At 29.8% G+C, this 25,435-nt stretch overlaps 4 protein-coding genes and 1 long non-coding RNA gene across 11 annotated transcripts; 1 reads left to right on the top strand and 4 right to left on the bottom strand.

Annotated features, from left to right (window-relative positions):
• Positions 1–239: 239 nt before the first annotated feature.
• Positions 240–5,287, bottom strand: chic (profilin chickadee). The gene is made up of 4 exons (XM_074132423.1): positions 5,067–5,287; positions 4,189–4,360; positions 3,081–3,179; positions 240–2,968 (listed from the first exon to the last, which is right to left on the bottom strand). Exons 1-3 carry the CDS (start codon positions 5,175–5,177, stop codon positions 3,082–3,084), a joined length of 381 nt encoding a protein of 126 aa, XP_073988524.1. The 5' UTR covers positions 5,178–5,287; the 3' UTR covers positions 240–2,968; position 3,081.
• Positions 5,288–5,920: 633 nt separating this feature from the next.
• eIF4A (eukaryotic translation initiation factor 4A) lies at positions 5,921–11,517 on the bottom strand. Of its 2 annotated transcripts, none has more exons than XM_074132421.1 (11): positions 11,368–11,517; positions 10,299–10,407; positions 10,069–10,216; positions 9,884–9,993; positions 9,624–9,789; positions 9,275–9,384; positions 9,074–9,182; positions 8,115–8,287; positions 7,746–7,915; positions 7,137–7,305; positions 5,921–6,196 (listed from the first exon to the last, which is right to left on the bottom strand). In XM_074132421.1, the coding sequence occupies exons 1-10, from the start codon at positions 11,382–11,384 to the stop codon at positions 7,158–7,160; spliced, it is 1,260 nt and encodes a 419-aa protein (XP_073988522.1). In that variant the 5' UTR covers positions 11,385–11,517; the 3' UTR covers positions 5,921–6,196; positions 7,137–7,157. The 2 variants fall into 2 exon arrangements, with proteins under 2 accessions (XP_073988522.1, XP_073988521.1); XM_074132420.1 differs by lacking the exon at positions 11,368–11,517 and adding an exon at positions 11,146–11,241.
• Positions 11,518–11,570: 53 nt separating this feature from the next.
• Positions 11,571–21,823, top strand: LOC141456429 (uncharacterized). Of its 5 annotated transcripts, none has more exons than XR_012459755.1 (7): positions 11,571–11,722; positions 11,870–12,029; positions 12,463–12,509; positions 16,381–16,591; positions 16,723–16,890; positions 17,509–17,762; positions 21,656–21,823. It is a non-coding gene; the product is annotated as an uncharacterized lncRNA (long non-coding RNA). The 5 variants fall into 5 exon arrangements; XR_012459754.1 differs by lacking the exon at positions 21,656–21,823 and adding an exon at positions 19,397–19,749; XR_012459756.1 differs by lacking the exons at positions 16,381–16,591; positions 21,656–21,823 and adding an exon at positions 19,397–19,749.
• Positions 12,311–21,957, bottom strand: LOC141456425 (uncharacterized). Of its 2 annotated transcripts, none has more exons than XM_074132418.1 (7): positions 21,817–21,957; positions 19,304–19,488; positions 18,262–18,446; positions 17,904–18,060; positions 16,973–17,203; positions 16,581–16,902; positions 12,311–16,317 (listed from the first exon to the last, which is right to left on the bottom strand). In XM_074132418.1, exons 1-7 carry the CDS (start codon positions 21,938–21,940, stop codon positions 16,097–16,099), a joined length of 1,425 nt encoding a protein of 474 aa, XP_073988519.1. In that variant the 5' UTR covers positions 21,941–21,957; the 3' UTR covers positions 12,311–16,096. The 2 variants fall into 2 exon arrangements, with proteins under 2 accessions (XP_073988519.1, XP_073988520.1); XM_074132419.1 differs by having other exon boundaries at positions 16,100–16,317; positions 16,714–16,902.
• A 75-nt stretch (positions 21,958–22,032) lies between these two features.
• Positions 22,033–25,261, bottom strand: LOC141456427 (activating signal cointegrator 1 complex subunit 1). Its single transcript, XM_074132422.1, has 8 exons — positions 25,120–25,261; positions 24,688–24,799; positions 24,188–24,297; positions 23,956–24,107; positions 23,722–23,882; positions 22,986–23,149; positions 22,632–22,762; positions 22,033–22,552 (listed from the first exon to the last, which is right to left on the bottom strand). The coding sequence occupies exons 1-8, from the start codon at positions 25,229–25,231 to the stop codon at positions 22,436–22,438; spliced, it is 1,059 nt and encodes a 352-aa protein (XP_073988523.1). The 5' UTR covers positions 25,232–25,261; the 3' UTR covers positions 22,033–22,435.
• Between the last annotated feature and the right edge of the window lie 174 nt (positions 25,262–25,435).

Genomic DNA, 25,435 nt, shown 5'->3' with positions numbered 1-25,435 from the left:
ATATTAGCTTCGCAGGTCTCGCCTCTAACCGCTCGGCTACCGTGACACCAATAAAAGATAAAGAGAAAAGGTAGTTAATTTAATAAAAATAGTTGCAAAGGAAAAAAAAGTATAAAAAGAAGATAGTTGAGGTATATAAATAAAAATAATATAATAAAAAAATAATTGCAAAAAAATAATGTAAAAAGAGAGGGTCGAAACGATTGTAAATAAAATAAGAAAAAAAAAAAATCAATATATAAATGCAACTTCTTTTATTTTTATGTTTCAGTAGGGGTTCACTGCTGAGGAACAATATTACAAAAATGCTTTTCCATATTTATATAAATATATATATATATATATAAAAAAATCATGCGAACCAGAATTTAAAAAATAATAAAATCAAATTAAAAAATAAGTGTAATATACATATAAATTGTAGGTAATATACATGTTTATTTTTATTATTTAATATATATTTATAATATATATAATTTGTTTTTTTTTAAGAGGCAGCAGAGCTGGGCATTTGATGATTTGATGATGACGATGATTGGCACACATACAGACATGGGTACAATTAATTTAATTCGCGACCAAGTCCAACAGCTTATACATATGTAAAATTAAACGAAAAGCACATCCGTATTTCTTCTTGCTGGAGAAGAGACGCTTTACAATATTATCTTTAAATGTTAACATTTTCTGTTTTTTAACTTCCTACTGAATTGATAAATAATCATATTCACACGTTACAATTACTTTCTTTCTTTACTTTCATTTATTATATTAGATGCATTTTATTTACTTAATTTTTTTTTTTTTTTACAGAAGTTGCAACAAAAAAAAAAATTGTACCTCAGAAACCCCTCTATTTATTTTAATTATTGGAAAATACACATTTCCCTAGAATCGATTAAAATGTGTGATTAAAAAAGAAGAAAAAAAAAAAGGCTTCTTTAATCGGGCTAAATGTCTATTATATTTCGGCTTTTGAAAACAGAAAATATACAAATAAGTTTTCAATTTTAATTTAGGGAAAAAATCTATAATTTTTTTTTTTTTGTAATAATACGAGATGTATTCCAAAAAAAGTAACATAGTTTGGTTGTCATTGCACGCAGGACCACTTAGTTGTTAGTGGAGGATTTCTAGAAGTCGACCTTGTCCTAGAAGAAAAATCATCAGTCCATCTCATGATGTAGGAGGTGTTGCAAACACCAGTAATGATGGTCCTTTTTATAAAATCACAAATTTTCTAATAACTTTACAATTTTCCCCAAGATGGACATTGTTTTTAGTGGTGAGGAGTGGCTGCATATGCGTGAAGAAAATAAGAAACATGCGATTTGTTCAAGACCAAAAAAAAATTTTTTTTAAAAAAATTCTCCCAGACAATTTTCTAGATTTGGAATAGAGACTGTTCTCTCCTACCCTCTCTTTAAAATGGAAAATAACGATTCTGAAGATTACTTTTTACAGCGACTTTCTGAATGCAACTCCTCCCCACCTGGTTAACTGCAATTTTGTAAAAATAAATAAATAAATAAAAAAACACAACAATTACCATGATCTAGTCGGAAAACTTCATCCTTCTCAAGATTCTCGAATTTTCACAGAAAATCCTGTTGGTGGGAATTGAGACACTTCCCCCACCCAATTCAATTTCTCTTAATATGAGTGAGTTCTATTTCTATTTGTAGCTTTCTATCCCAGGAAGACAAAAGTTAATCAAACCAAACCAAATCTAAAATCTGTAATTTACCAGTCTTTAGAACACCTTTTATGAAAAATAGGTTGAGCAATGGCGATTAAGACAGTTAGGTAGGAGACAATGTAATTTCATAATTGCCTCTGTGCAAATAATTTCTGAATTTTTGTATGCGTTACTTTTGAACTTGGAAGTACACCTCGTAAAAGTAGAAATGGAAAATACATATTAAAAAATAAAACAAAACAAAAAAGAAAATTCAATTAAAAATACATAAGAAAATTCTTACAACATACCTCCTTTAAAAAAAAACAACAAAAAACTGAGCATTGTATGACAAATTTATTTATATACTTTTTATTTTAAATTTTATTTTATATTTATATTTTAAAGGATATTGAAAAAAAGTTCGTGAATTCCATAATCTAAATATTATATAAAAAATTCTTGAATCACATAAAGAATACATACACTTATCAACGGTTCTGTATGCACCATATTTATATAATATGTATGTATCCACATACTTCGGAGCCAAATCCACAGCCTAAAAAATGGCTTATAATCCCCTCTCCCCAAAAAGACCCAATCATATTTTTTCTCTCAATGATAATTTTTTTTTGAACTTGGACTAGAGTTTTTCTTAAATTTTTTTTTTAATTATAATTCAATAATTGAAATCTTTCAGTAGGATAATGGTATTAATTTTTTTTAACAAATACAGTAGTTTTGTTTGAAAAGTTTTATTTGCAGGAAAATTTAATTTTTTTCTAATGGAAATAAACACGGCCTGAGTTCTCAACCTGTCCCCGCATACACCCCTTTTAAACATTAAAAAAAAAAAAAAAAAAAAAAAGATATACTTAAAAACTGAATATCAACTTTTTAAATTCAAATTGTAATATTTATAAAAATAATAAATATTATTTAAAGAATAATTTTATAGGAAATATTTAAATTTTGGGGGTGTACACTTAGGGTTTTATCATTATTTTCTCAAAACGTTGAACAGATAGAATATTATACATCTTTTCACACGCAGAGGATACGATAATTAAGACTTTTATTTCACGATTTAAAACAAAGTAAACCGGCCAGCATATTTCACTGATCGCTTTTAGTAAAAAATGCAGTTCTTATAATTATTCATTTTTTTTTTTTTTAACTGTAAAAACATTTAATTTTTTTGCTCTTCTGTTCGCTGTATTTTGAAATGTCTAGCCCCGAAGACTCCCCAACCCTCCCAAATATGCAGACTTGGCTGTCGACATCAATCTGTAATGAAAGATTCACTAATAACAGTAATAATAATAACATATTTATAAACTTAAAAAGATAAATTTTACTTCTTTTTTTTTTCATAACACTACTCGAAATCTCACCTTACCTTAATAACCGCACGAAACTAAATAATCTCCTAACTTTTCCACAACGGACGCTGCCTGTTGAGGTTGAATAGGATCTTCATATAACGAGACTACAACAGCTGTAAATGTCAAAATAATACTTCAAATCAATATTTATTTTGCTAAGCTGGCCTAATTTACATTATATCATGCTTAAAAAACTATTTCTTTCAAATTTCTTCTATTAGGATGTTTTATTTTTATTTAAGAAAAAATGAGGTTTAAGGAGTCTAGAATAGACCAGTCTGTTGACGATATTACGGAACTTCTCTATTTAGAAGACAATTCATTGTCAAATGACAGCAAGCACTATGACTTCTTCGAAAATTAACTAACCGATTGGTTGAGTACTAGAAAAATCTAATAAAACTAGAAATTGACTTCCTCAAATTAAAAAAAAAACACTTTTTTCTTTTGTGATACAAGACACTACTTCAAAAAAATTTTTTTAAAAAAATCAACTGAAATTTAAAAAAAAAAAAAATCACCGACAAATCTGGAATTATGCGAATGAAAAAGCGATTTATTCGCTTCATTTACACTTCATCTGTGATTGATCAACCTGATATAAAAATGCAAAAAAAGAATTCAAATAAGTTTTAAATTAAATTTATCGATGTTTTTGTCCTCTTTTTTTTTTTATTTAAAAAAAAAAAAAGAAACTAATAACCGTACTTCTTTTCAGCAAATTCTAGCCCTGCCGTGATCTGAATGTATCTTTATGGACGTAAGTACTTATCTGTAATTAACTTGTGAAAACTTTTTACGGTAATGAAGCATATTATGAGAAAAAATGCACTAGCATTATAAGAAATGTTCATTTAAAAAGTAAATCAATTTATAATGTTAAGATTGGTTAATTTTCTGAGATTTACACGTAAATGTTAACTTAAGATTTACAAACTTTCCACTCAACTATTTATAATTACTAAGAAAAGATTTGCAATATTTCAAGGACTAGTAATAAACTTAAAAAAAGTTTTAATTTCAAAACTATCAGTAAGAAGAAATTTGAAAGGAAATTGAACTTGCCCAATTTTATGTAAATAAGATGACTATACAGCTTAGCGCTAAAAAATTACAACAAACCTTGTTGGGTCTTCGTACAGTGGACCCCGACTTTCCCAAGTTTCGCCCTAATGACTCTGTCGGTACCAGATAAATATATGTATCTGTTTCCAGCAAGCGTAACACCTGCCGATGTCAATATATCTCGTTTCTCAAAACCTTGTACCAATTTTGTCAACTCATCTTTGGACACCTAATTGAGAAATAGAAAAAAAAAAGATTCAACCTAATTATAATGAGTTTTTGCGTAATTAAGAGTATTCATTTAATCATAAACAAGCGGTAACCTTTATGGCTCTTTTTTTAATTTGCCAACAATTTTAAAAGTTACTAGCTTGAAAAAAAAAAAGTAAATATAATAACAGTCAGATACGGAATTAAATGAAAAAGAAAGGGAATTTCACAGATTTCAGCTATTTTGGACACAAATTTCAATATACTAACTAATAGGCTAATTTAAATCCTAACCTTTCGTAAGCATGTCTACAATATTTGTAATCTTTTTTCAATTAAAAAAAATATGCACATATGTACTTATAGATCGATTAATTGATAATTTCACAAAGCTTTTACTGGGGAAAATCTGATTCACTCGATTGAATTTTTTATACTTGTATGTGAAAACTATGCCGACGTAACCACTTCAGGCTAAGGTGATAGATTCAATGGATCATGGTCGAATACGCCATTTTGCAATCCAATATCAGGAAACTTTTAATGAAATTTGTCAAGTAAAATTAGTTAATATTAAAAAAAAAAGAAAATTATATCATTACAACGCATTGTTTAGTTTTATTACTGAAATCTGATCGTTTAAAATAAATACAGAAATAAAACACATCACCGGTGTGCCCAAGAGTTGCTAGGCAATGGAGAAGCATGCAGTGAACCACACTTACTTCAAATCCATCGGATTTAGCCCATATATTTCCATCAAGTCCTGCAATTGCGGCTCTTGTAATACACCTAGAAGCTAGCAATTGCTTATCCACATAATCCTGCCAGCTCATTTTGTGCACAAAATCACTAAGTATAAACTCGGGTACACTAAGGTAACGTCTTACAACTTCTCCCGAACACCAACTGTAACCCGGATGTCAGACAAAATGAACTTGTCTCTGGTAGAGTGCATCATGGTGCAAATGTGATCAGTATTCCTCCGCATCTTAAAATATATTTTCATTGTAAGTACATTATTTTAAGCAGATTATGTTTAGAAAAAAATAATAAAATATAAAAAGTTTTTCCTTTTTAGATTAAATCGTAAAATTTTTAAATTTTTCTTGAGCTACAGGAACTACTTTATTAATATTATTTTTACGTCGTCCTATAGATAGCAACACAGTCCAATTTGTCATGAAGCACTGCATTAGCATCTTTTTCAAAATGAGTTAGCAATCTGAGCGTTCCAATTGATTATATTCTATTATCTTAGCTATTTCCAAAAAATAGTTTTGAGAAACAAGATATATTGACATCGGCAGGTATTAACACTCATAGGAAACAAATACATATCTGGTACCGACAGAGTCGTTAGGGCGAATCTTGTGAAAATTGGGGTCCTTTTCTAGCACCATTTTCTAACTTGTATCACTCATTTCCAACCTAATACCTCCACAGAATTTGAAAAATCCTTTTACTATTTGTCTGATATTAATTCGCTTTTGAAGTTTCAATACCAGTATTTCACCACTGTAGAAGAATTGTTGATTAAAAGAAATAGATAGGTAATTATGATATATTTTCTGCGTCATTACTGATTAAACATTTATTTATAAATTACAAATTTTTGTACAAGGGTTTCTTTTAAAAATCTATATAATTAAAATGTACTCCATATAAATCAAGTAAAAAAATCAATGTATAACTGTTAAAAAACAAAAATTATTTGCTAATGAATTCGTATAAGGAAGAGGACTTTAATTAATGAACGGTTGCTTTTTAAAGTAAAACCACTGTTTGTTGAGCTTCTTTATGGAAATTTAGATCTTTATTTCCAAAAAATCTGTCCGATGTGGTTGAACGTTGCCTGGAAATACAAAAACAAGCATTATTTCAATCATATTTAAAATATTAACATGAAAGAAGGGGAGGATAAGAAACTTATTCAAACAGAGGTTTTTGTTTTTTTATGTTTTTAACTCTTAAATTTTTATTTAATTAATTATTTCTTACAAAATCAAACTTCAAAGCAGTTTTTTGTTTTTTATAACAACTTGCTGAATTTTCCGCCTACATGATTTTTGATTAAAATATCCCTTCCAAAACCCAATTGTACATTCTCCAATACAATAGAATACATTAATAGGCGCTCGACACCAAAATAACAAAAGAAAAGAATGTACTTTAACGTTAATATTTTTTGATGATCTGATATTGCATCTACGCGCAACAACTAAAGAAAGAAATCCATCATATAATACAAAACAAAAAATACAAATAAGACAAAAGAAAATAAACAGAGACGCCACTACTACAAGAGAGACAATTTGACAAGGGATCATTATAATTTATGAAAAATAACTCTGAACTTCAGGTTTATTAACTACCTGAATCTTATCTATATAAATAATCATTCACACAATATTACTTTTATTATTAAGCCGTACCATCTAAATACAATAAAGAAGAAAATATAATTGACCAACTAAAGAAAAAATAATAATAAAAAAGAACCTATTATAAAGTAAGCCTATTATAAACACTTATTAAAATAATAACCAGTATTAAAACTGGGGTTTGGGTCTTTTGGGACTAAAAGCCTGATCACATCCAGGCTTTTAAAAGTCCCAAATGTTATAAGTCACTTTTATATAATATATATACTTAGAGCAGCCACTGAATAACAGATCTTGAAAAACTCAAGAGCACATTATCATCATAAGCAGACCGTATTACTAAATTATTATTACAATTTGGAAAAATATGCACGCGCACAAAAAGGGAGCCGGGCACGATCCGATACTCACACCAAATTTCTTCTAAGGACTTTAAAATATCAGGTCCGCAATATGCATTGGCATTTCTTCTATAATGGTGTTATAAAATTGTTGTATGTCCTGTAGAGTTCGTTTATCTTCATCAGTTACGAAGTTAATTGCAACTCCTTTACGACCGAAACGGCCTCCTCGTCCAATCCTGAAGATAAAAAATAAATATATGTATATTATATTATTGTTTACAATTTTATTATTAAATTTAGAGATGTTACGCGTCAAATGGTGATCAAAGGAATTAATTATTTCTCTTGAGTTTGTAAGATTCGATCAAGATGGAAACATTTAAAATTAAATAAACACTTGTTACAAACTGTATCTATTGTCCACGACTTTTAGGTTATAAGAAATCAATCATAAAAGTCAAAATCATATTTCGCCCTAGATTAGTGTACAACTTCATTCCTTGGTTAAACACAGTTCCGAGTAATCGTCTTAGATGAGAAACCAGAAGGTTGATATGAAGAGGTCACAGCAACATATGCGTGGCAAATGGTGATAACCATTAATAAATGTCTACTGTTCAAATATTTCATTTTAAATGAGTGAAATATTTGTCTTTATCGCAACTTCTGAAGTTACCTGTGTATATAGTTTTCCCTGTTGGAAGGAAGATCATAATTGATAACAAGTGAAACTTGCTGGACATCAATACCACGAGCAAGCAGATCTGTTGTGATAAGCACACGACTAGATCCTGTTCGGAATGCCTTCATAATAAGATCTCTTTCACGTTGTCCCATATCACCATGCTGAAAGATCAAAGAATGCATTATGATATTAGTAAATATAGAAACAGCGACCAACCAAGCTTTAGTTTAGAGGTATTCGCAAAACAATTATTAACCCAAGAAAAGAGCAATAATAATAGAGCACTTGACATAACATTACTATATCCAATAGCCTCTAGAAATAAACAATTTACCTACTTTTAAGTTCACTAATACCTACCATAGCAGACACTGTAAAATCACGGCTGTGCATACTTTCAGTGAGCCAGTCAACTTTACGACGGGTGTTACAAAAGATTACGGCCTGCGTAATGCTCAACGTATCATATAAATCGCATAGTGTTTCCAATTTCCAATCTTCTTTTTCAATTGCAACGTAAAATTGTTTAATACCTAGGGAAATTAAATTTTAAATTAGATTTACATCATATTTTACATTCGTTACCTCGGTGTAAAACGACATCACATGCCACGAGTACATGTTGGTTTATTAAGAGTTTCATTGATTGAGATTACTCAAGTGCAGCCGAACAATCATTGCTTTTAGAGCTTTAAATCAATGATACAAAAAAATCCTAAGAAATAGAAATACTTTCAGACAATTCTGCAAGTCATACTCAGTCATACATAATAATGTTGCTCTGAAACATTTCTTAAAGTTAATCCTTCTTAAGGATAAGAAGGATAAAAATAATGTATTTTAAGGATAAAATACATCCTTCTCTGAAGAAGCAATTTACTTTTATCATGATTTCCAAAAATTTCAATGACCTTTCGACCGTCAGTCGGCCAACTTCATTTTTAGGCAAAACAATTTTACATTGTTTAATTGTTACAAGTGAAATATAATATAATTCGTAACTTAATAAGGACAAAGTTGATATAACCTGACTTGTGGTGCCTGTAATTAAAACGTACTTTTTTTTTTTTTTTTGCAACACGTACCACTGAATATAATGAGATAACATTATCATTAAAGATAACATAATTGTCTGATTCTAATATGACTCACGTAATTTCAAGTTATACCTGTTAAAATGTTTCAAGAAAATGGTAAAGAAATTTTATGTTCATTTTGGATCAGCTAGTTAAAATTTATACTCAAAACTAATTATGTTACCGACATTATAATCAGTAAATTTGGTTCATAAATAGCCATCAAATATTATGTTTTTGTACCTTCAAGTGTTAGCTCCTCTTTTTTCACTAATATACGTATAGGATTCCTCATAAAGCACGATGTTACTTCAAGCACATCTGAAGGCATGGTAGCAGAGAGTAAAATGACCTAAATAAAACAAAAATAATATAGTTCCTTTTCCCTTTTTTACATTTCATCCAAAACAATCAAAAGCTATTTAAAACAAAAATTAATTTCACCTGAACTTCGTGATTTAATGTTTTAAACACATCGTGAATCTGTTCTTTAAATCCCCTAGACAACATCTCATCGGCTTCATCCAAGACGAAAATACGAATGGTGTTTGTTTCTAAAAAGAATTATCAACTGGTAATAAATTATCAATTATTCTATAAACTTGTACAAAATACTAGCCGATATAATACTGATATTGATCTTTATAAAAATTTGAAACCAGTACGGATACATTATTACTTTGCTTTGAAATCTTAAAATACGCACAACCGAACAGTATCAAATACTATTAAGATATCAAATTATTATTGTAAATTAATCAAATAGATATTTTGTTCAACTTTATTTACTCACTTAATGCCCTCCGACTAATCATATCAAACACTCGTCCAGGTGTTCCTACCAAAACATGCACACCCACTTCCAATTTTCTCATATCTTCTCTGACATTAGTGCCTCCAATACATGCATGGCACATAGCTCCCATGAAGTCACCAAGGGTTACTACTACCTTCTGAATCTATATAAAAAAAAGGGGGTAAGTAATCAAAACATTATTCAATGTAATTAACATTAAAAAAAAAAAAAAAATCTTGTAAGACAAGATCAATAACCTGCTGGGCCAATTCTCTAGTAGGGGCCAAAATTAGTGCTTGGCATTCTCTAACACTTGTGTCAATTTGTTGCAAAATAGATATTGAGAAAGTCGCAGTTTTACCAGTTCCTATAAGAATAATAAAATGTGAAGAAAACAAAGCCTATAAAATGTTTTAAAATTTTAATAACAAATAAGTCTTACCTGACTGGGCTTGGGCAATAACGTCAAGGCCTCTTACACATGGTATTATAGCACGCTGCTGAATGGCTGATGGCCTTTCAAAACCATAAGCGTATATACCTCTTAATAACTCCTCTTTTAGATTCATATTATCGAAATTATCCACGACCTAAAGGAATACAAATGTCGAATTATCAAAACTTAAGTAATAGTTGACCAAATTTATATTAATATAAAAGATTTTTACTTACTTCATCCCAATTGGATTCAATGATTCCATCGGGATCCATCCCGATAGGGCCCTGGAAGGATTCTTTCTCGCTAGACGCATTTTTTGGGTCACCTTCCCAATCTTCACCTCTAAAACATTAAGAATATTCATTTGAACAAGATATAAAACAACAAACTTTTGTCTAAAATCAGCAGTCAATTGTTTCAAAAAAAAAAAAAAAGCTCCACAAAGTTAATCAAAAAACTGAAAGTCAATCATTTAAAACAATGCCCAAAATAGTACTTTTTAAATTTTCTTTTCATAGAAAAACAATTTATTCAACACATTTCTAAAAAGTGCACAACATGTTAACATGAATAACCTTTAAACAATGAAATGCACTGAACGTAATACAAGAATGCATTACTATAAGTAATAGCTTTTTGGTTATAAAATAGAACCTTCAAAAATTAAACTGCATGGCCATCTTCCATTATTATTGAATACTTTGACTTGAAAACCAAATAGTATTCTACAATTTAAAATGAACAATGGATATTTCAAGGCTACAAAGCTGCAAATATAACCTGCAAGATTTTACATTAAGAAGTAAACGATAAAATATGAAGTATTATTTAGAGGTTGACGGAATATTAGCAAAATTCTCCGACATTATCAACCAAATAATACACGACATGCTTCAATGAAGTAAAATCTTTATTGTAAACCACGCCATGTTGGCAGAGCACAGGGACTTACTCACGAAATATCCATGCACATTTAAAATGGTAAAGCAATCAAGGGATTCAATTGTGAGAATCTATAGTTAGTCCAAAAATAAACGAAATTTACACAAAACAATCCCTAAGAATGCATAATTTATTTACCTTTTATCTGATGAATTAACAGACATGTTCCACTCAAGTATTTGCGGAGGAAAGGACTAATACAGGAAGATGTGTGGTTCTTTACCCATGCGCGCAAATTACAATAATTTAAAAGTAAATACACATGAAAACTACAATTATAAAGTGTAAAAAAATTACTTATTGGTGTTTTCTGATAAAACTAGATGAAATACATTGAATAAGTAAAGTTAGCATATTTACCTCTTAGGCTCGAGCATAATTATTAATGGAGGTAGTTGATCACAGTGGCTTCGTCCATATTGTTTACGCGCCGTTTTCAAGTTAAATCTAAATAACAGAATTTTTATACTAGTATAAATTTAAGATTTATTTCTAAATTTTTGTACTGGAAATTTAGCCCTATAAAACAAACAGCTTTATTGAGAGTTCACTTTTCTATCATATCTAAACATTCACAACTGACTAAGTTTAATAATATATTTTGTTTTATAATTGATAAAATAATTTAGATAGCATTACCAAATATATTTTTTTGGAACGTCTTGTAGAATAGCTACGCTTTTTTTAGCTTAATAATTCTCTCCTTAATTATCTGGTAAGTATGAATTATTTATCTCAAGGTAATATTGTATTCACATGTTATCTTAAATTGGTTTTCATTTGTTACTGTTACAAATGATTTTATTCTAAATGCATGAATTTTATTTACCAGAAAATTATCTTCAGTCAATTCATATTTCAGCCTATTTTATAGATTAATTTGGGTACAATAACATGGAATAACAAATTAAACCCTCAGAAAGAAGAAGCAATTCTAAAAATAGAAAGGGCGAACTAAAACATTTATTAAGCTGTAGGAAGGAGTTGATTATTGTAAATAAATCGTTGAAAATTATTAAAAAGTTAGTGAACCCAAAAATAAGTGACCGTTAAATTTGCCATTTAAGATTAAGGTTAAAATATTGATTTAAAATAGAAAATCGGGGGTTTACAGGGTTAAAAAATGATTTATTGACAAACTTGGCTCTAAAAAAATGTATTCATTCTCATACTTTACGCTAAAAAATACTTTAAAACTAATCTATATTAGGTTTTTAATTTTTAAGATATTATTCTATTTAATTTACAATTTAATACGTTAATTTTTTTTTTCTCGGAAACGGGAGTTTATGAAAAAAAAAGGTTTTTAAAAAATTAAATTATCTTTTATTAACTCTAATTAACATCAATGTAATATAAAATTAGACCTTAAATCAACCTTAGAACAATCTTTAACAATTTTATTCACATTTAGTAATTTTTATTTTTTATATTTAACATTTATCTAACTTTCAGTCCCTAAAATTGTCTTCTGGAGGCACTAAACCCCAAACCCAATAATAGTAAGTTTATATTTCTTTTAAAATAAAATAAAAAAAATATTAAATTAAGTACATTTAATTTAATTCTTCATACAATATCACAGTGACATAATTGAAGCTTTTTTTTTTTGAAGCAGTTTAGTAAATGCAATTTTTAAAAATAACTTTTTTATTACCGCAGATGAGAGATCAAAGTTACAAATTTCTTAATTCTGACGGTTTTCATTCTCTCAAAAACTATTTAAAATTTTTCTCAATTTTATAATAAAAACAAGAATAATCAGTCAATAAATAAGTTACATCTGTAAGAAGGGAGAAGTGGAATAGCTACTTCTTCAGGGATCTTTGTGTCCCTGCGGGTTTCCCAGTAAAACAACACGAACAAATCTTATACACTGACAATCCCAACACTCAAAGAATGCACATAGGGTCTGCAAAGATAATTTGATGAGTGCAACTATTTGGACTCTGCGAACTCACAGGTAAACTACTATCTCAACATCAACAAACACAAAAATATGTACGCCCTACAACAAAGCCACATATTCACATTCACCATAACGCTGGGGAAACATTCCAGTCCCATTAGAGCTTTGGATAGCGTAGGGCATCTTCCATTACAAATAATCATTAATTAATGTATCTGTAATAGTTTTAACAATGGCAAAAAAAAATGGAGGTAATAATGAGTATGTCGTTGAGAATCTATAAATTATTAACTACAAATTAAATCACAAAATTAATAGTTAGAACAAAGAGATATTTTTTAAGAAACTGTTATCAATAATATAACTACTTTTAGTGTAGTTCGCTCGGCGCTCTGATAAAAAAATAAATTTAGGAAATTAAAAATGAATTTAAAGTGTAAACGAACAGTAATTTAATTATAATAAATCATTTAGTTCTCTTTGTTTTTAAAAATAACAGTTTCTGTGACTAAATAGAACATTAAAATTGATTAAATACCTTGAGATTTATTAAATGTGCAGACATTTTCAAATTCTCAATAAATAATCATTTAAATATTGTTCGTTAATTGACAGAAAATACGAAAATTCTTTATTTGAATTTCAATATGATCACTGTTTAATTTGTTCATAACTTATTTACATTTATTTGAAAAGAAATCCTCTTTAACAGAGTCTATTGGACCATTTTATTTCATTATTTATTTATAAAAGTTAAACAATAATATGTAAAATTCAATACAAATTATTTTCTCTCTTTCTATAGGAATGATTTTACAAAAAAGCTTAATATAGAAAATTTAAAAAACAAATGCGTTTGTTCCTTCTGGTAACTATACAACAAGAAAATACACACAAACTTAAAAATAAAATTTAAAAAATGAGTGACAATCCAGGAATAAATAAGACTACTAACAGTCACAACAACAAATTTGTTATTGAGGGAACCACATACAACTGACTAATGCTTACAGTCACCACAATCAGCTGGGTGCACGAACATGATTTAATCTGGTATACGTTCGTACGTACGGCATCATAAATATGAAATTCAAGAATAGCTCGTTATGAAACATTTCGTATGATTTTTGAGAGAGATACTGAAACATAGAGGTTCCAAAATGAGTGGGTGCATCTGTAAGTTGTATTAATCTTCGACCGTAATTTCTTTTTGTCTATAAAACTAATTGGTTGTTACACAGCAATTTTTTTTCGGTCCAATATTCATTAATAATGAGTCAAAATTAGTGGAAGTTATAGGAGTAAAAGATTTTATTAAGCACTAATTTCTTCACATTTTAAGACTCACAATAACTCACCGATAGTCTTTGCCCATGGGTGAAATCTTTTTTTTTTTTTTTTAACATGATCATAGAAACCTGATTTTAAATTTTGATTTAGCGCTATAGAGAAGGAGACTTAGCGATCAAAATCAAATTCTTTTTAGGCAATTCCATGGTCGATAAGCTAACCCTCTAAGGTTCATTTCTGTGTGATGTAGTTTTAAAAAAGTGGACCATAATAATAAATTAAATATGCTTCCAATTTGGAAAGAATTCAAGTTAGATCCTTAAGAATTGTAATAAGAGACAGTCGCGTGAGTTGACACTTCAGAATTTTAGAAGTTTCATTTGATAGTAACACCATCATCTGCTTTGATTTCCCCTTTTTTTATTCATTCTTGATAAAAAAAAAAGTAAATTACACGCATGATCAGGAGCAGACACAGCAACAATTTCAAAATTGAATTAGATGTGATATAGAATTGAAAAGAGAGTGCAGGACAGCTATGTTGGGGACTTGAGAGTCTTTACAGAGTCAAATCTAACCTTAAGAACTCGTGCACTTGCAACTGAACTAGAAGTGTCTAAACCGCTTTCAACTTACTGCAAACCACTTGAAATGGAGATGTCGCATTAAGCTAAACTTCAATAGACCACGTCAAGAGAATGCTTACTTGCTAATTTCCCTTACAAAGTTTGTCTACCACAGCTTCTACAAAATGTTAGTGATTTTTGATGAGTGGATTTTGCTAAAGAAAGCAAAAATTATGGTTGTGAAAAAAATTAATTAATTAAAATTTAAAAAAAGTTGATGAGCGCTTTATAACTAATAAGAATTCCGAGCATTACTGCTACTAAACAAAATAGAAACTACGCTAAATGGCCCACCGTTGGATTTGAAAATAGCAAAAAAATAAAAAATTGTTTAGCATGACAACGCACGTCAAGTAATGAAAATGTTTAAGAATTAGATGACACTGAACTTTCACCATAATTAAGTGTTTCATTAGCTCCACACTACAACTATCTGTTTCGTAAGAATATTTAATCACCAAAGATGTGACTGGATACAGGAGTTTTTTATTTAGAATCAGCCTAAGATCCAACATCTGGCCGCAAGTTGCTAACATACTCAAACAAAACAGACAATGAAAAATGAAAATGATGTTTAATTTATTTTTTAATTAATTTTTAATCGAAAATCTGTCTTGTAATTGGAGGGCATTTTTTCTCCCAAGGCACACGACAAGTCACGTTTAAGCTGTTTAAGACCTGACAGCTTAAATACAATGAGAATACTCCGGATGATGGATCTTGGATTTTCGTTTTTGATTGATTATCACTTTATATTTGCTAAATACTTTTTAATCTTAATTATTTGTTTCATCAAAATTACTTTTTTTTTGCAAAGATTTAAATAAGATTAGTGCAAACAAGTCAGTTTTAGTATTAACAAAAAATTCTAAACAAAGAAGTGATAGAATCAATTGTAACCCAATAATAGATTATCAATTAGAACAATAAACATCCTTGATTAACCAAATAGCATTTACAAAAAAAAAAAAAAAAAAAAAAAAAAATACTAGTTACAAAAATATGTAAGATATCTATAAAGTATTTCTTTTCTTGAAGATCTAACTTTTCTTTGAACACTACAGATTTCTAACAATATATGTCGCGCACATTGATTATCAAATTAATAGTTACATAAAATATTTGTACAGAAATCTCTTGCGAATTTTAGTTATTAAACAACAGGTACTTCTTTCTTTGAGGTAAAACAAACAAAAAAAAAATGTAACTAAATACCTCTAGCATTTTACCGTGAATCTAAAAGCGCTATTAGATATTGAGCAAATCAAATAAATGCACATAGTAAAATAATAAAAATTACTGCGATAGGAAAAATTGCATATACTGCAGATCGTGGATGGCACGTAGAAGTTAAAATGGTAATATCGTCATTTTCATTTTCTATACCATCCCTTGTAGGAACTTCAACGACTACAATTTCATCAGACCAAAAACTAATTGGGAAAGTACATTCAGTTTTGTTGATGCAAGACATCGAATGGTTTCCTGAAAAATTACAATGGAGTGAAATTTAATATACGTATACATATTTAAATAATTATTGTTTAGCAATGGAAGTTATAGGTATGCCAGATAGATGAATATGATTATCAAAGTTGACTCCCGTGTTAAGTGACAATGAACATGAACTATTTTGACAACTGAATAGACCAAAAGGAGGCATAAGAAACTGTATGCTTTACAAATGGTTCCAAAATAGCATGACGCTTGACTATTAACTGCCAAACTTCATGATTTAGACCACTTACCGTATTGATAGGTTGGTTTATGTATATCAAATATAGCATATATATCATTCTGCACATAGTCATTATCACTGTAAAATATGTAATAATAGTATCCATCTCTCGTAACATTGTGAACAGTAGTCATATGGTTTACTTTTTCTAGATGTGCTGTGCTGTTACATTGACGTGAAGATGCAAATTCTCTAAAAAGTAGTGTTTGTCCCTTGTAACATGACAAAAGACTACTCTCAAAACTAGAAACTGAAGAATCATTCCCAAAACTTGAATAATTCAATGCGTTTCCACCATGAGCAATACCTCCGTCCAACTTGTAAGTAACAGCCTATAAAAATTAATAATTAGTATTTAATTTGCTTTTTTAAAATGTTTAACAAAGTATAAAATAAACCAACTTGTCTCTTTCGTCGAAGGCGATTCAACTCATTTTCCAAAGCTCTCTTTCTTACACTAAATCTTGACCTTTCGTGTCGATGTTTATGGTGGGGTAATTCTTCGTTTTTTGTATCGATTGTTGCGTTTGTCCTTTTAGCAGTATTGTTACTTTCTGTAGTAGTTATTTTTTCTTCATTATCGTCGATTACTTCACCACCATTCTCTTCGGGATCGATTGGTTCTCTTTCAGTCTGAAATCATAGTAATAACACAAATTTTCATTGCATTATTGAACACCGTATTGAACATCAAAGAACTCCAATTTGAGTGGGCCATATCTTCCAAGTAGAGATTCTGTGCGAAGAAGATTCTAAAATGGAATTTCATTTCTCCCCCGAAGGATTAGCTCCAAAATGCTTACTTTATTCTGATAGAGTATGAGGCTATGAGAAAGAGAATGATTTTGAATGAGAAGGTTCTTAAGTCATGCCTATAAGTTAGGTAACCGATGTAAGTTTACACCAAATCTGAGGTCTGCTCAATAACTCTGTTGCAGATGCAGACAAAATAATTCAATAGTCACCTTGCAAAATGTTTGGAAGATCTACTCCAGACCGAGATGTTCAAATAATAACCAAGGAATTTTTGTCTGGGCTTATGAGACTTTGGGCCTCATCGATGTGATTATTACAAGTGCTCCTTGAATAAACAAGAGGCAACGCTTGAATTGAATTGAATTGTCAGTGGAAGTGAGCTATATCGCCTGATGCGGCCATAGGTTCTGCTTTGCATGCTGCTCCATTCTTAATGGTACTTGTCACCCACTAAATTTTATACAAATTTATGCCACAGTGGTGCTCTTAACCTCCCTCAATCCTTTTTTATTCTCAATATTTAATCATAAATTAGTAAATTTACTTATACGTATGAATTGACAAAATTAAGACATACCTCTTGTTCTTCTGCTACAATTAATATGGCGGATTCCTCGGTAACGTAAAGATTTTTATTATCGGCAACATGTTCTAAAGGCTTAGTTGGTTGCATAAGACCACAGTCGCGAAGGTTCTTTTCGCCTTTCACTACCAAAATACAAGAACCATCATATCTGTTTGAACAACATCACTCTTACTGTTAAAACTCAAAAAAACAAAAGAAAACAAACACAACAATAGTTCCATTATTAAAAATGGGATGGCGTTTCAAGTACATGAAAATAACTTACATTAAAAACATACTTGAAAGAAAACAAAATAATATTTTAAGGTATAAACAATATCATTATAAATATCAAAATCAAATCTATCACCTTGAACAAACTGATAAATGCACAGTTGAACTCGATGGAAGGAAAAAGCCCCAATATTCCAGCGTATCATCTGGTAACATCATACTTTTCTTTAAACGAATATGTTTCCTAATAGTTTTCGACATTTCTGGTTTGCCTTTTGTTTGAAATGCATTAAACGGAGTGTCCATTTTAAGAGAATGTTCCTGCAAAATATTTGTTCATCTCAGTTACGCCATCTTTTAGACGTATCCACTTATTGCAAATAGCTTATTAAATACTCGTTCCATAACATTGTACCATCAGTGAAAACTGTAAGCTTTGCTTTCCCACTATATATATGTTATACGAAATATTCCTAAAGGTCATTTGTTTTTGTTTTTCTGTCTCATCAAAGTACCATTACGGTTACCTTAAAATTATGTGGAGTGGGCTGCGTGATTCTCCCGTTCCGTTGCACATCAATTGATTTTTTAATGAAATTGATCTTACCACTCAACTACCATTTACTTACTTATTTCCCCATAAATTACTCTAAAAATGGACAGGTGTGGCAGTTCTGGGTCCTTCACAGACTGTGATAACCATACAATCAGTAGGTAACTCACTGAACAGAGTCTGACCAAGGCAGGATGTCTCACAAAGTATAATGGGTTACGGGAATAATAACATTACTTGCAATACATAGATACAAGGCATAATAATTGTTGATATAGTAAATTCCAATCTTTGTTCTATTGGCAAGAGTTTGACTTCATTTCAAAAAATAATAATCCAGAATATCAAAAAAGTGCTAATAAAATCATTATAAGTATAAAAATATCATTTAGTTTCTTTGAAGCACCTCGTGGCTTGTAGAAGAATTGTATTGCTAAGTAAAGCTTCTAGTTTCAAGCTAGTTTTTCGTCCTCAAAAGATCAGGTCGCGATCGGAGGCGAATTGATAACATATACATAAGATTAATGGTATAACAATTAATAAAATCCAAGGCTGAATATCACAACATATCTTAGCTTCCTGCCATAAATTAAAGGATTATTTGTGCTATAGATAAATTTCGTACCTGACAAAAGACTGACGATATACCATTTATCATTTCCAATATATCCGACTCAGCTACTTGGTACTTAACATCTGCATAAACTCTATGTCGTAGGTACAATGGAATAAATAAAAGTATTACTGGTAAAACGGCAATTAACAGGCAAAATACAATAACTCGTTTTGCACCTTGCATTCTGCCCAATTCTGTAAAACGAAAATGGAAAAATGTATATAAAAAAAATTGATAAATTTGCAAAAAAAAATTCTTATATTTGTACCTCAACATTTAGTCGAATGTTTTTAAATATTGAAAAACCCAACAAACCAGCCTTCTTATCAGTGAGTAGAATAAGTTTCTGGAAATACTTAATATCAAATGTTCACCGTCACTTTATTAATAAATCAACTAACACTAAAGCATTACATTTAATTTTGTTACCAGTTACTGTTGATTCTATAATTTTACGACTCAGGTAAATAAAAAAAAAATTAATTAAATGAAAACTCCCTCCTGTTATAACTATGCAGCAGATATTGCTTATAGTGAATAGAATCGATTAATTTTGTTCGCATATCACCATTAGTTGAAATATTTATCTAAGATATCACGACGAATTTAAGTGCAGTGATATCTGATAGTTTAATAAAATAAAAACATTTTACAAGGTCTAGACACGTCAAAAAGATTATGCTGAGATTTTTTCTTTTTTTAGTTTATTAGTAGTTAAATGTCGGCTTTTAAAAAGAATGAAAACATTTTCTCGTAGAAAACAAAGTAAATAATTAATGTATGAAAAGAAATTGAAAGATTGCACAACAATTAGCGCAATGAATTTGATGAAAGCCATAGCTTGTGAGGGCCCATGTATTTACAAAAATTTATTAATTTTATAATCTTTTTGTTTAAAGTTGATACAGAAAACTCGACAAATGTTCTTTTGAAGCCAAAAAACATTAAACCACTCAAAGAAAAAGTATTATAGAACTTAAAAGTCCGTGATTATTTTTTCTTCTGATTCAAGCATTAGGTCATTGACGCCAGTAATCTTTTCAAAGTGCTGTCGGCCTCCGGACAGTTATCTCTCGTTTCAGGCAACCATTACCATCACAGCCGGTGAACTATAGAAGGAGAGACACAAAATTATATCCTATGGAGAGAAACAAGATTTTAATTAATGAGATAGTTGTTTTTTTTAGTTTTTGAAAATTGCTACTTTCTTAATAAAATTGTCACTTTGGAGTGAACTATCTATTACTGCAGAAATATTTGCATCCTTGCTGGTAACGACCAGCACACCTTCAACATTTATAAAATTTTCATAAGGCGTGCATCAAATTTAGTAAATCTAACAATCCATGTAGAAACATTTGACACTGAAACACTGGGATCCAAAGGAAGTTTTTTCGGTTGCAATGGATTTGCTTTTAAATAAATTCCTTCTCTTTAATCTAAACAAGGGAAGTAATTTTGGCATCCTTGACCTACCAAGCCGTAACATTCAACAGCTTTCTATGCAAATACACTCAGAGCCTGCGAAAGCAGAAGCTTCAAATTAAGTTCAGCGAACCCACGAATGAACTGGCTCATCATTTAATTTGTAAATACTGGGGTAGCACTCAGAACATAAAGTGGCTGGGGCTGATATAGCTATATCATAGTAATAGTAGTATTACAAAAAAAAAAAAAAAAAAAAAATAGAGCCGGATTAGACCTTTAATAATTATTATTCACCGAAATACTTTTTTTACTTTCCCTTACTTGCCGGATTTAAAATTATTATGGTCATTTGAAATTTTTGATGGCGCGTTTATATCCTTTTGACTCTCTCTCCGTGAATAAAAGAAAAACTATGTTACACCCTAAAGCTAAAAATGATAAATCGCAGACTTTATTTGCTGTTTGAATACGTCTCTGTTAGTAATCACAGAAAATCTCTAAAGCAAAGTATTATTTTAAGGAGTGGTATTTTTGGGTAGGTGTTGCTTCCACTTAAATGTCATTTCAGTGAAATACACGGTTTTACAAACTGTATAATTTTAATGTGAAGTAAATATTTTTAAAAATTAGAAATGAGTATCCGTTTTTTTGTGTTTTTTTTTTAAATTAAAGTCTGGGCAGACTTAAGAGATCCTTCTATCTATAAAACTGATTCAGGTGGCTAAATGTAGAGATTTTATTTCACCTTGAAACTTTCTGATGGAAGACTAAACTTTGAATAATTAGAAGTGGAAAGAAAAAATAAAAAACAAACCTGATGAATCAGTCTCCTAAAACCAAATTAGTGTAATTAGCGAATTAGTGGTCAGAATTAATGCAAATCAAATATGTAATGATAAAATAAACATAAATTGCTAATCCATCTGTTTACAGAAAATAATTCGACCATTGAAATAGTACACATTTGAACGGGATAGTGACCGCCGCCAAATTCAACAGAATTGGATCAAAACATATTTTTTTGTTTTATTTAATCACGTAGTTTCATTATAAAATCAATGACGTTTTATTATCATTCAATAAATTAAACTTACGATGTATATGTGAAAACGAACTGTTTGTATGTGAATGATAGTAGGATACACTTCCAACTTCAGATTTATCCAAACTTCTTTTATAGAGTTCATTGTTTCTATATAAATCGTCGTAATTCAACATAATTTAATTTAAAAGTACACTTGAAAAAAAAGGATGTATAACACTTGCAAAAGCCAACTAAAAAGCAATCTGTAACAATTATAAAACTCAACTGTCATTCAAAAATATATAATTATACTTGGGAGAAATACATTACTGTTATTAAATTATGTCCAGCATTTGAGAATGTTTACATTATTAGTAGTGTGTAGATAGTGATAATTTACAAGATAAGCATATTTTCTTCCATTGTAATATGTAGACAAGTGGCTAATGAGAATGTTTATTGAACAAAATTATCTAATAATATCATCATCACATGTTTAAGGAAGACTTAAAGTTTAATATATTTTTTTTATTATTTGAAGAATGAATACGAAATTGTTCAAGTAGCTTATACTGAATGATCTGATAAACAAACATTTTATAGGGCGAAATTAGCAAAAGTGCTTAAGAAATACATTTTAATTGACGTATGTATACATAATATTTATTATTGTATTGTAATTATTATTATTACGGGATTGTGATTGAAGATGTAGCTTGGTAGTATCCGGTTTTCGAGGATGAATATCTTAATGATATTTCTATTTGATTTACAACTGCTTTACCAAAATGATAATTAGCAAAATTCTGAAATAAAAGTAACAAATATTAGATGATTATGCAGAAAATGACATAAAAAAAAAAGTTCCTTTAATATATAATATACCTTCATAATATTTGAAGCATCGAATGTTTCACGAATCTTTTCCTTCTCATCATATGAAGCACCATGACGAAATAATGTATTCATCAATGTCACGTGCAATTTTACGTGATCGTATTGGCGATTTATGATATCTGTAAAAAATAATAAATGAATGTTCTTCCTAAATGTATATTTAATTTATATAGATTTTTATCTACATTACAACAGTAGCTAGAAAGTGGAAAAAACTGCTTTGATTTAGAGAGTAGTAATGTTACATAACACTACAAAAATTCAACGAAAATTTAATAATAGACAATTCACTTCAACATTAACATAAAAAGAAACTCTAATTTAACTTTTCCATCAAAATACCTTTTTGTACAAAAAATGAAACAATTCCATCACTTATTTCCTGCAGTATTTTTGGATTATCGGGACATGAAATTTTTCCATACAATACATCAACTTCAGTAGGGTCATCATTCATGTATTCTATTCCAGTCATTTCCAATTCCAATTTCTTCTGCAATATTGGACTAAAAATAGAAAAATGAACGATTTTTTTTTAAAGATTTAAGTTATTCAATTATTGAATCTCAGAACTATAAACTTTCCCTAAAGTACATAAATGCATCAACTTCATATTGTACCTTTATTAACGCAGGGGTCATGACTGATGAGGAACTAAGTCAGGAAAACTACCAAAAATCTTAACCATAAAGTATAATTTTCAACTCAATGCCTAAACCCTTTTAGATATTGTTTGGTCAAAACACACCCGTCTCATTTTACTTTTTCGCAAAACTGTTTCGTGACTAACCACAGCGTACAAGAAGTTCTCAGGCATTCTACTCCTTCAAAGTGGAAAGTTAAAAGCCTTAATCAGCCGAAAATGTATTCTTTCTCTTTTAATCATAGCGTACAAGATCCACACCTTCAAAGGTGCAGCATGCAATAATAGTTATGACCTCAGCCTGGAAAACCGTGAGTATACTTCAAGGGCAAAAGATCTCTCTTTGTTCTACTCTGTACCCAAGCACCAGCTCCAGACAGGCTATTTTCCTCTCGGAATTATTAAGACAAACAATATCCTACTGTTTTTACTTACGAAATAACTATTTCCTTGCACTCTTGAAGTGCGTTACTAGCTTCAGCCCGATCAACATCATCACATAAAACCAGGGTACATATTGTTAGATGCAATTTGTCTTCAGACTGAAAGATGGATTCATCAATACCACGTTCTTGACATGTTTCCAACACTCTGCCCTTAACAGTTGAGATTGATTTACTTAGTTTTCTTTTTATTTATTATAAAAAGAGTTTTTTATATGTTATTTACCTTAAATATTAAGTAACCCTGTTGAAACGTAGCGTCAGTGAATGGTATAGAAATGAAATGAGTGAATGCACTTCGATTTTTCTGAACAAATACAATTCCTTTAATACGTTTTCTAGCCCTTGCAACACTGTACTTATCAGGCCCAGTTATAACTGCAAAATAATTGATCGAAGATAACAAAGTATATCTTACGTCTGTCTAATTTTAAAGATTTAAGTATTTCTGCTATTACCAATGTCTCCACTTTGTCCTTGCCTCGGAACTATAATTTTGGTTCTAGTTTCTGTTTCTAACCGTTTTCTAGTATTTCCTTTACTTCCAATAATGTATGAGAAGAAAACGCTTTAAAAAAATAAAGTATCTTGAAACAACTATGAAGTTATTATAAGTTTTTCTTTTTAATGAGGCAGGCATTAGCTCTGCGCTTTTGAAGGCCCTCTTGAGGTTTGTATCTATTATGTAGTTAATTATAAAAAGTGACATAAACTTATGTATTTGTGACATTTTAAGTAGCTTATACGGCAAGGCAGCCACATTTAAATTGCACCACCGCATGTTATTCTCAATATTAGCCCAAACGTCAACTATCTCGGCAGGCACTACAGCAAGTATGAACCGAGCCATCGGCTAGTGAAGTTAAGATAGAATACTCTAGGGACATCTAGAGCCCTGATAAGGACTACTCTTCAAGCTGGTGAACTTTTGAGTTTTATAAATATTTAAAATACATACTTTGGAACATGAAAAGAAGTTTTGTGCCTTCCACCATCAATTTCCTCTACGCCATTAAGGAATTCGGTTTCATCTTCATCCAAATACTGCGGAGCAGTGATTACGCTGCAATCTGACCGTATTGAAAGAACAATTATTTAGTATAAAGTGGTGAATAATCAAATAGGCATGGCACACTGTGTTATTAAAAATTTATTCTAAAAGAGGAGCGAAAAAGAAACAAGCAATTGCTTGTTACAATATAAGAGAAAAAGGTTCAGAAAATATGAAATAAAAAATTAACTGCAAACACAATAAATGCTGTTGAATTCTTCAATTTTGTTTAACTTTTGAGATGAATTTAACTTTTATTAGAATAAAATATTTCATTGTGATTAAGAGAAAAAATTGGTAAAATCAAAAAATCAATTTTAGGTTTGTAAAATCTTTCACCTTCCTCATTATATATTGGTTTGTCTGTGGAACTTGCTAAACAGTGATGTAACGGGTTTATTCGGTAGCAGATATCGTCAATAATTTCCAATTCAGGCTTTAAAACGTCCATATCAATTTATAAGATAAAAATGAGAACAGCTTTTCAAATTACTTCTAACCACCTTTCTTTCATATCAGTCATTATAACAGAACTATAACCTTCTTATTCATGGAAGTACCATATTACTGTTACTATCCTTCCACCTCCCACGTGCAATGCTTCAAAATTGTATGGGTGTTTTGTTTTGATGCAAACAAATTTAAACTTTTTATG

Source organism: Rhodnius prolixus, unplaced genomic scaffold (assembly GCF_049639745.1).
Source record: "Rhodnius prolixus isolate KJV_2025 unplaced genomic scaffold, Rpr scaffold_4, whole genome shotgun sequence".
Lineage (NCBI taxonomy): Eukaryota > Metazoa > Arthropoda > Insecta > Hemiptera > Reduviidae > Rhodnius > Rhodnius prolixus.
Note: the sequence above shows the minus strand (reverse complement) of the source record. Positions and strands in the feature narration are given on the sequence as shown.

Bases quoted from the DNA above. Each gene is read 5' to 3' on its own strand.
- chic (XM_074132423.1), bottom strand. From the start codon at position 5,177: ATGAGCTGGCAGGATTATGTGGATAAGCAATTGCTAGCTTCTAGGTGT. The intron at 4,361-5,066 runs GTAAGTGTGGTT...TTTCTCAATTAG, and splicing joins CTAAATCCGATGGATTTGAA to GTGTCCAAAGATGAGTTGAC. The intron at 3,180-4,188 runs GTTTGTTGTAAT...TGACATTTACAG, and splicing joins CTGTACGAAGACCCAACAAG to CTGTTGTAGTCTCGTTATAT.
- eIF4A (XM_074132420.1), bottom strand. From the start codon at position 11,171: ATGTCTGTTAATTCATCAGATAAAAG. The intron at 10,217-10,298 runs GTAAGTAAAAAT...GTATTCCTTTAG, and splicing joins TTGAATCCAATTGGGATGAA to GTCGTGGATAATTTCGATAA. The intron at 9,994-10,068 runs GTAAGACTTATT...TTATTCTTATAG, and splicing joins TATTGCCCAAGCCCAGTCAG to GAACTGGTAAAACTGCGACT.
- LOC141456425 (XM_074132418.1), bottom strand. From the start codon at position 21,940: ATGTTGAATTACGACGATTTATATAGAAACAATGAACTCTATAAAAGA. The intron at 19,489-21,816 runs GTAAGTTTAATT...TTCGTTTTACAG, and splicing joins TTCGTTTTCACATATACATC to AATTGGGCAGAATGCAAGGT. The intron at 17,204-17,903 runs GTATGTCTTAAT...CTATGATTTCAG, and splicing joins TTGTAGCAGAAGAACAAGAG to ACTGAAAGAGAACCAATCGA.
- LOC141456427 (XM_074132422.1), bottom strand. From the start codon at position 25,231: ATGGACGTTTTAAAGCCTGAATTGGAAATTATTGACGATATCTGCTAC. The intron at 23,883-23,955 runs GTAAATAACATA...TCAACTGTTAAG, and splicing joins AGGGTTACTTAATATTTAAG to GGCAGAGTGTTGGAAACATG. The intron at 23,150-23,721 runs GTAAGTAAAAAC...TTCTATTTTTAG, and splicing joins TGCAAGGAAATAGTTATTTC to TCCAATATTGCAGAAGAAAT.